Source organism: Phaseolus vulgaris, chromosome 8 (assembly GCF_000499845.2).
Source record: "Phaseolus vulgaris cultivar G19833 chromosome 8, P. vulgaris v2.0, whole genome shotgun sequence".
Lineage (NCBI taxonomy): Eukaryota > Viridiplantae > Streptophyta > Magnoliopsida > Fabales > Fabaceae > Phaseolus > Phaseolus vulgaris.
In genome coordinates, this window is record NC_023752.2 from 22,509,965 (window position 1) to 22,520,166 (window position 10,202).

The 10,202-nt window shown below is 32.0% G+C and overlaps 1 protein-coding gene across 1 annotated transcript; it reads right to left on the reverse strand.

The window, feature by feature from the left end:
- Positions 1-1,830: 1,830 nt before the first annotated feature.
- On the reverse strand, positions 1,831-6,532 carry LOC137825693 (signal recognition particle 9 kDa protein). Its single transcript, XM_068631429.1, has 5 exons — positions 6,310-6,532; positions 5,385-5,520; positions 5,060-5,128; positions 2,269-2,362; positions 1,831-2,051 (listed from the first exon to the last, which is right to left on the reverse strand). The coding sequence occupies exons 2-5, from the start codon at positions 5,454-5,456 to the stop codon at positions 1,975-1,977; spliced, it is 312 nt and encodes a 103-aa protein (XP_068487530.1). The 5' UTR covers positions 5,457-5,520; positions 6,310-6,532; the 3' UTR covers positions 1,831-1,974.
- Positions 6,533-10,202: the final 3,670 nt, after the last annotated feature.

Consider the following 10,202-nt stretch of genomic DNA (forward strand, 5'->3'; position numbering starts at 1 on the left):
CTATATCATAGTATATGTTGATGATATTATTCTTACAAGTAGTGATCTCCATGACATCTCTTAAATAAAACAGCATATTTTGTTACCACTTTCAGACCAGAAATCTTGGAAAATTTAGATATTTCTTGGGAATTGAGGTAGAACAATCCAACAATGGTATTGTTATCTCTCAAAGGAAGTATTCATTGGATATTTTGGAGGAAACTGGATTAATGAATTCAAAATATGTTGACACATCTATGGATCCTAATGTCAAACTCCTACCTAGTAAGGGAGAGCCTCTCTCAGATCCTAAGAAGCATAGAACTAGTTGAAAAATTAAACTATCTTACTATTACTCATCATGATATTTCATCTGCAGTTAGTGTGGTGAGTCAATTCCTTAATTTCCCGTGTGTTGATCATTGGAATAGAGTCATTTGTATATTGAAGTACAATAAAGGTTCTCCTGAGAAATACTTATTATATGGTCACAATAATCATACTAAGGTTGTATGTTATTCATATGCTGATTGGATGGGATCTCCATTTAATAAAATATCAACTTTCGAATATTGTGTTTGTATTGGTGATAATTGGATTTCTTGGAAGAACAAGAAACAAAATGTTGTGGCAAGATCTAGTGCTGAAGTAGAATAGAGTTATGGCCTTAACGAGCTGTGAGCTTACAATTTGGAGAGGTCACTCAAATAACACTCGTATGTGATAATCAGGTTGTTCTTCATATTAGTTCAAATTTTATCTTTCATGAAAGGGCCAAAAAAAGATCAAACATATTAAAATTTATTGTCATTTTATTCGAGAAAAGATTGTGTTTGAAGACATCAAGACTCAGTTTGTTGATTCGAATTATCAGTTACCATATATAGTTACTAAATCATTATATGAACCTATATACACTAGCTTAAGCAGGAATATTGAATGTAACGTGTTTAGCACATAGTTTCTATTATTGTTATTATTTTCATCCATAAACAAACAATCCTATATTTTGTTATTCTATTATTATTGTCTGTGTGTATTTACATTAGGGATATTAGTCCTATATTTATTCTTTTTATTCTTAATAAGTAATACTATTATCACTAATGAACACGTCAACATTTTGTTAATAACTATACCATATATAAATCATAGATTGAAATTGCTTAATTTTAAAAAATGAAGAGGACCAAATGTATTGAATTTGTATAGGTATTAAAATTATATGTTCACAATTATTAAACTAAAAGCGGGTTTAAACTTCCAAAACAATGTACGGCCAAGTGTAAAACTTTGCTTCCACTAATTAAAAATATACTAACTATAATTGATTTTAGATTATTGCTTTATTTAATTATTTTAAAACTACTTCTAGCATAATTCTAATTGACAAAAATCTTTACTAAACTAACCTATTTATACAAAAGCTTTCTTTATTAGTGGGCCTTATATGCGTGCCAAATATAGAGCAAAATTCCATACCTATAACAAGTAATCAATAGCATCTAATAGCCTTTCGCTTGTAGTAGCTTCAAGAATTTGGCCACCAGTCTCATTTAGATGCACACAGCCATCTCTTTTAGTTGCTAAGTTAGTAAGAAAATTATAGTTTGATGATGAACTGCTGACACAATGGTTTCGTTGGACCATTGGATTCAAAACCAACTCATTTTTATATTGTTCCTATCAGATATAACTAGCTTAGAGAGAATGTCACCATTGGATTTAAAATTATATGTTCCACTTAATTATTTCGTTGCACCATTGGATTCAATAACGGTAACGATGCATAGCTGATCTTGGTGATATAACTAAATTCTGTAATACTCAACTGCCAAAGATCAGAAATTGAGACTTCAAAACTTCAAAATATAACCACTTTCATCATAAGAATCTGAAGAAGTAATCATCAGGTCGGGAAAAAGTATAACTGTTCAAATTCTTAGGAAGTCCTCCTGACTCATAAAACCATCATGTCTCGCAAAGGGCAAGTTATTGCTTCCTTCCTCTTCCTTTCTTGCTCGGTTGAGCATCCATTTGCTCTTTTCCAGTGACTTCTGATAGATCAACTGCAGAATTATAAGTAGAGAGAATGTAAAAAGAAATCTCAGCACCAGAGAGAATATCCAAAACACAATAAATGTAAACCATACGCGAATATTGTACAGAGTGGTATCGTATCTTATTCTCAAAAGCATGTCTTTGACAATTTAGCAAACACGAATGTTTCAGAGAATTCTTTTTAGTTAAAGCATCGTCACATTAACAGCTTAGAGTAAGACATACCATCAGGACCACGGGCCATCAAAGCAAAGAACATATTGTTCAGTTTTTCCATCTTCTTAGCTTCTTGTGCTTGGTCTGTCTTATACTTTAGACACTGTAGAATGTACAACAATTCACAATTTGAAATTGAGATTATGAGGCTAATAATGTAAGAGGTAGTCAATCATAAAACAATGCAAAATGATGCATTGCAAGGAATATAATTATTGCAAATCATCCACACCGGTCATATATATGTAACAGATTCTGTTCTAATTAAAACGAGAGCGCATACTGCGGCTAAATTCAATTTTCACCACCAACAATCATGAGATTTTTATTAGTATATTATTTTCTTATATACGTATTATATTCTTGTACATAGAAGTATGATAGAATAATTTTATTGGCAGAGTTATATACCACCTCAAAACTAAAAAAAGGGGCACCCCAACTGAAAAACCAATGGGTAACTTGAAGTGTATTGTTATAGTTATAGAAATAAGAAGTCCATCATATATAATAATATCTAGAATTATATACGTAATATTAGGACCGTCTTTTATTTATTCCCTTATCATATATTTTTTATTAGAGGATACTGAATTTCATCTATTTATAGCATTGATTCTTTTTTTCTCAATATAATTAAAACACCCATGTTGTCTTAGAAACACACATGTTTAGGTCAACTCTTCTCTCTTTTCTAAAGTTTAACATAATATCTAGGGTCTTTATTCAAGAACCGTGTTGGCCAGATAAACCCACTTGTCTTCCAAGGATTTCTTTTTGCAAACCTTTCACAGGTTCGCTTTCACTATTTCAACACTACTTCCGATGAGTTTCTAACGACCACAATTTCCTTTGGCAAACACAAGGTTGGGATTGTGCCACGCTGATTCATCCAAATACCATCCAAATACCGAGATGAGCCACCCATCCATGCCCCCTCACACATGACTTTTCTCCCATAGCAGTGGCAACTCAGACTAGCACATGGTGACGCCTGACAACTTACTAACCTTCGCCCACATCACTTCCTTCATGTACTCCTACCCCTGTGGTGGCAGCTCCATTGGAGTTCATTTGGTGTGGTTCCATCTACTTTTCCCTCTCCAAAACGGATTCTCTCCTCTTTTCTAACCATATTGTTACTATTGATTGAGAAGATGGACAGGTCTAATTATTCCACTAGGCTTCCGATATCGGGTTATGGTTAAGTGGGTTGGACTACAAATCCCATTTCACTACCACAGTTGAATTTGTTCCTACATAAAATAGTGAAAAATGGATAAAGATTGATGCTCGACTCTATAGTGTTACTAAATCCACTATTCACACTTCACTCAGACCTATTTTCTGTCACCATAAGATGAGTGCATTAGTTTGGAGTGACGCTCATGTGCCATCTCGTTCAATGTTATTAGAAATTCAGTTTTTGCAAAAATGTGACATGATTGGTAGATATGGCATTGGCTACTGCAATAATTTTTATGTTGCTTTGTTTGTTATTTATGACTTGTAGGGTTCAATCAGTGACTTTCATATGCTTATTAGTCTATGATTATAAACTTAACCTTAATTAAATATTTGGTGTGTTATATGACTTTTTTTCTATTATGTTATATGCATGTGTATGAATTTTATAAATCTTATAGAATTTTGTGCTTTGTGTTACAATTCCACCAATTTTTTACCTGAATAGAATCCCATGTTTAACTACCTGGTGTATTGCTAACATTTCTCTAAAATTATCAATTATATAAAGCGACTAGTGAAAGGGACATTCAATTCAACAAAAACATTAACTTAATGGTCAGTTAGCCCATTGATCAGCCTTAAACTCAATTTTCATTCCAAATTATTTGGAAACACATTCTGGCATTGTTCGTGACATTGATGCTCACCAAAGAAAAACAAGAAAACCAATTTAGTCTTTTAAGCAAAACAAAATGGGGTGTTTATAGCCCTATACGAAGAGTAGTACATAAATCCTCAATTAATCCAAACCAAACAAGTAATAAAGGGAAATAGTAAATATATTACTATAACAATAGATAAAATATCTTATAATAACATTCTTTATGCATTACACTAACCCCCTGTAATTATTTGAAAACCATTACACCGTCTACCCCTAAAAGGAATTTACATTAAATGTTAAAAAGAAGGTGCTTGTGTAATTTCACGAAACCTTAGGGGAGATTAGTGTAATTTACTCTACAAGCACCTCCACTTTTTTAACATTTACAGTAACTTTGGAAGGAGAACAGAGCATGAAACAACAGGGAAGAGAGGATGCAATGAGTTAGAGTAGAGAGGGAGAACTACAAGGGAAGAGAGGAACAACCAAAGGCAGAGAGAGGGATCAAGTATTAGGAAAGGGTTGTGCAGCAATTGCGACAAGTAGGGCATTTTTATCAAAATGGATTATATGACCTTGGAATAACAATCCAAAGTAATTCACCCATGGAAGCAATTCAGCATGGCACAAAACTCATAAGGGAGGAAAAAAAAACGAATCATACCATTCATCAAGTTGGCACAAAAGTTAGACAACCATGAACTGCGAGATTTCCAAACTAATAAATTTTTACGTGATTTTGTATTAGGAAACGAGTTAACCCTATCTCTTAGGGGATAAACTTGGCTGAACACTTTAAACCCATAAACACATTTTTTATTGAAGAATCAGATTATGATTTCATGTCAATCCATATTTTCACTCTCAAACATGCACATAAGACTGGCCTTTAAAAATTAAAATACATTGAAAATATATTTGTTTTGTTTTAGAAAAATGAACAAATACCTGTCGGTTATCAGTGACCTTGAGTACCAACTTGCCATCGCAGTGCCTGTACTTCATGACATACCGTGTCTGCTCCAAATACAATTGAACAGATTTCATTTTTCAGTAGATGTTAATAGAACAACAAGGACAAGTTGGATAACTTGTACAATCATGAAACTGAATTATAAAAAATCAATTGGTTATTGCACAACTGAACATGAACATAGAGCAAATATACCAATTAAAGGCTTTTATAAGCATAAAATAAAACAAAATTCTGAATGAAGTTTCTCAGGCTTCTGTTACTTTAAGAAATGGAAAAACGTTGAAAGAATAGAATTACAGAATCAGGATCAGCACGGAACAACTCAATGCTTTGCTCCACAAATTTGTCCCACTCAGTTATGTAAACCATCGCACCAGACAGAGACTTTGAAACAATTTTCTGCCTTTGTCAAGCTCTGGTCAACTAAGTTCACCTGCATGTCAATAGGAAAAATGAAATTATAGAAAGCCAGTGTCACTAAATTGATAACAATAGGATACATATGATAAAAAATTAGAATCAATAGTCGGCTTAAATTTCATTATATCAACAAAACTCTCAAAGCAACAAATTCATATGCATAGTCTCACATTTCCCGATATTTTACATGAATATTATCAACCAAATGAACCAATCCACACTTTTCAGCATAAAGAAACACACATTTATAATAAAATAAAAGAAACTTATCAGAAAAAACAAATTAGATTTGTATTGAAGGAATATCTCATTCTTATCAATCCTCGATTCGACTAGAACCCTACTTTCTTAGTAAATTATGCAAAGAACAATGCAAGTTCACCTATTAAAATAGGGAACTGCACCAGAGAAGTAATTCAAGAAGCACCAGGTTCCTTCAGGGATCCAAAACCCACCCATACCGAATTGCATGCCATTTAAGCCTGCTTATTACACTTTGCACACACACACTCCCGGGTAACTAGCTAAAAAATCAAAATCCACTTAATTATCAGAGGAAATACCCACACAAGTGAGGACCTACCACTACCAATTACAGCACGTTATAAAATCCTCAGTACATGACGATCAAAACCAATATGGAAAAATCCTTCTAACATCACTCTCATTCATTCAACAACGACATGGAAGTAACCATTTAAGAATCAATTGAAATCAAATTATCCATGAGAAGTAAAACAAGTTATCAATTGGAGTCAATTTTGATTCAGAGCAGAACAACGAAAATCGATTCAGTGCTTACCTACGAACCACGAGAAACAAAATGAAGCGGTGAAAAGCCTTCGATGGAAGCACTTCGAAAGCCGAGAATGCAAGCGAGCCTATTCAAACTGTAAACTTGGGTTAGGCTTAGATCTGCTTAATGGAAAAACCCAGTTTCTGTTTGTAACGTTTCAGAGAGGCGCTTTAACTTCTGCAAATAGGGGGAAAAAAAATACAGCTATCCCCAAAACTTTAATTACTTTGTCTTTTCTTTTACAAATAAGAACTTTAAACTTTAATTTTATTTTAATTCTTATTTTTATAAATAAGCTAAAATTTTAATTTTATTTCAATTAATTCTTAAAACTTATCAATATTTATAAATATTTTTTAATAAGTTTGAATTAAATTTTTTAAATCAAATGTCAATATTTTTTTCATTTTTCTTCTTCTTCTTCTTACTATGACTCTTTTTTATGTATTAAAATACAATAAAAATAAGAATTTAGAAATAAAAAAATATATATTTCTTTGATTTATAAAAGTATTTTTAATTGAGAATGATTTTAAATTGTTTATGAAAAGATATTTTACTTTAAATGAATTTGTTGATTATACTATAATGGTATCTTTTGAAAAATTATTTTATAAGTTTGAAGAATAAGATTAAGAATCTAGATACCTTAAACTAATACAAGTATTAGAAATTTAAAAAAAAAATCAATTTTAATTAAAGATATTGAATTTAGCTTAATTCAAATTAATATTTATTAATAATACAATTTTTATACTATGATTAAGTTTAAATAATATCTTTTAAAAAACTATTTATAAAAAAAGGATAAATTTTAAGGATTAACTAGATTAAAAATAAAATCTAGATGTTTATTTAAAAAAAAAACATTATCACAGTTAAAAATGTTCTAAATTTAAAGAATTATGTGATGTAGTTATTTAACCTAAAATTATTAGGAAGAAAAGTTATTTATAAAAACGTTTGGAAAGTTTTAAAGATTAATTAGAACAAAACTAAAATAATAAGTGTCTATTTATAAATAATAATAAAGTTTACGGATTAATTGAAATAAATTTAAGTTTGATGCATCAAGTTAGAGTGAGGACCAAATATCAATTAAAATAAAATATGTTTTAAGCTAGGGTTTAAGATTGTATTGTGAAATAAAATAAAATTATTTTGTAGGTTATATAATTATCTTTTGACAAAGTTATATGGGACAAATTATATTCGATTTAAACTTGAGCCGAGTTACTTAAAGGAAACTTGTTGTGAATCGTACAAATTATCTATTAAGACAATTATATTACTTCTAGGTACATATATAAAATTTATTTATAACTTTTAATATATTACTAAAGGTAATTTCATTCTTTTTAGTATTATTACTTTGTATTAAAAAAGGTATTGATTTTAATTTGCTTAAAAAATATTATTTTTAATTTTTATTTAACAATTTAATCATACTATTATACTTTTAAAAACTAAATATAATTTATCTTTTTAAATATTTTTTGGTCTTTGTACCGACCGGTTCTCAGGCGTTGACCAAAGTCAACATGGTGGGATCCAGAGCAAGGAATTCACTAGAGGTACTAGGAAGCAAGTGAGGAGTTTTCGTTAAGGTCCACGGCCTCGGACGTTGACCGGCATCGGGCGTTGACCGACCTCGGGTTTAGCACCAGGAATGCGCCTATGCCAGAAGGGTGTCCCCTCCTGATACCCACGGGTAGGAGTGACCGTGGAGGAGGCGACAAGATAGGGAAGTGGAGGCCTCGGGCCTCGGCACCCAGACAGTAATGATAGATAAAGAAAGGTGGTTCCCAAGCCACACCCCTAGTTCCAGCAGGGAGAGACCCAACTCACGAGGGATCTGTGCATGAGGTGTAGGGACGCGGCAGTACGCACCACCGCTAAAAAGCCACTGGGACAAAGACGATCCATGAGAAGGTCACGTCCCAGAGGGTGATCTGCATGCATGGCACGTGAGGAAGGCGAGGAACTCTCAGGGCGAATGACTTGGAGCTTGGGAGCATAAGTTGGCACCTCAACAGTCATCCCCGCGCAAGTTGCACTCCGACCAACCTTACACACTGAGAATGCCCTAAGACTGCGAACAGTGTTGCTAAGGAGCGCCCACAGAATACGCAAGTCCCAAGTTGGCACGTGGGCAGGAAACACCAAGAAGGTATATAAGGCTTACGATAAACATACTAAGGTACGTTTTTTCGCATTAAACACACAAGTGAACTCAGTAAGATAGAATTCAGTTACGATTCAGTTACACACTTCTCTGAGCACTGAGCTGGTGGTGTTCTACGACGGGAAGTGTTACGGTGTTTTCTACCATAGCTGACTTGAGCGTCGGAATGCAAACAGCCGCGAGGGCGTCCATTTGTCTCTCTGTTTCAGGTGTTAGCAACGGAGGAAGAACAGCGTTGGAATAAAGGCAAAGGCGTTCGTGAAGTGAGGCTCGTAGAGACGTGCGAAGGTGTCCAAGTCCAACCGGCAGGAACAATCTCTAATAATTTTTTTGAATTTTTCTTTTTATATTCAGTAAAACAATATATTATTTCGATTCTCTATTGAAAGAGTAAATAAATCAACCAATATGGTGCAATGTTGTTTTTCTTTAGTAGGGTTTGCATCTCTTATTTTATTTATTTTTTAGTCTTCCCTATTTATGGTAAAATTTAATAGGATGAAGATTAATGAATAAAGTGTTTTTTATGGGATTCTTTTCCGTCTTCTTATCACCATCAAATAAAATAAGTTGAAAGAAATCAAAAGATGCAAGCCTTAATTAAAAGAAAACAACATCATTTGCATCATATTGATTTTTTTTCCTAAGAACTGAATAATTAAAAAAAACACACTTTTAGAAGATAGGTTGTGTATAGGATTATATAATCGGTAGTTCGATAATGGTTTGATAAGATTTATTTAATAAGATCAACAAACCTTTAAATAGGATAAGTCCTACATGACTCTTTTACCATATTAGAAAGTGAACTTAAGTTTAACTCTATCTTATAAAATTAGCTTATAAGGTGAGAGTTACACCCACTTATATATTATAAAGTATTTTCATTTCTAATCAATGTAGAATCTCTAACACACGTATCCATCTTATCTAGTCATGATATATTCACTTGAGAAACAACTCATTACTTAAAAACAATTGTAAATAATGAAAATCAAATTTTATTAAGGATAAAAAACAAAATCTAAAAATTTATTGAAGACTAAAAGCTTATTTAAGTAAAAATAAAATAAAAAATACATGTTTATGTTTTAATTTAATGAATCCACCATCACTCAAGCAACAACTTATTATTCAATTAATGTTAGTAAATAACATAGATAAAAAGAAGAAACAAAAATTTAATACCAAAATATGTGAAACTTTTAGAAATGGCAAAGTAGGACGGGTCATGTGGGCTACTGAAAAAAAACACATGATAGGTTGCCTTCAACCTACCGGCCCGTCCCGCATAACTCACAGCTCGTGCGAGCCAAATACTTATATAAATAGGTTTTGTATTATTAACATTAGGAATTATAATATATTAAAAATTATACATGATATACAAATAAGGTTTAATTAAGTTTCAAGGTTTTGATTAATTTGGTTATTTTGAATTAGGTTTCTATTAAATTTTATTGGTCTATTGTGTACTCAAAAGTTCTATATTTTTCAATTGAGTCCTTATCGTTTGACTTTTGTCACCTTACTTAGTTGTCTCTATATGTTATTTTGTGTTAATATTAAACGATATAGTTTTTGGTTAACATAACACGTGTCTTTTATTGTTGGATATGTTAGAATATATGGTCTTAAACAAGAGAAGGGATGAATTGTTTAAGAGGAGTTTTTGAAAACTTTTTCAGGTTTAATGAAATTCTTTGTATAAATT

Coding starts and splice junctions, on each gene's coding strand:
- LOC137825693 (XM_068631429.1), bottom strand. CDS start 5,456: ATGGTTTACATAACTGAGTGGGACAAATTTGTGGAGCAAAGCATTGAG. Junction 5,129..5,384: donor TCCGTGCTGATCCTGATTCT/GTAATTCTATTC, acceptor TATTTGGAGCAG/ACACGGTATGTCATGAAGTA. Junction 2,052..2,268: donor GATGGCCCGTGGTCCTGATG/GTATGTCTTACT, acceptor ATAATTCTGCAG/TTGATCTATCAGAAGTCACT.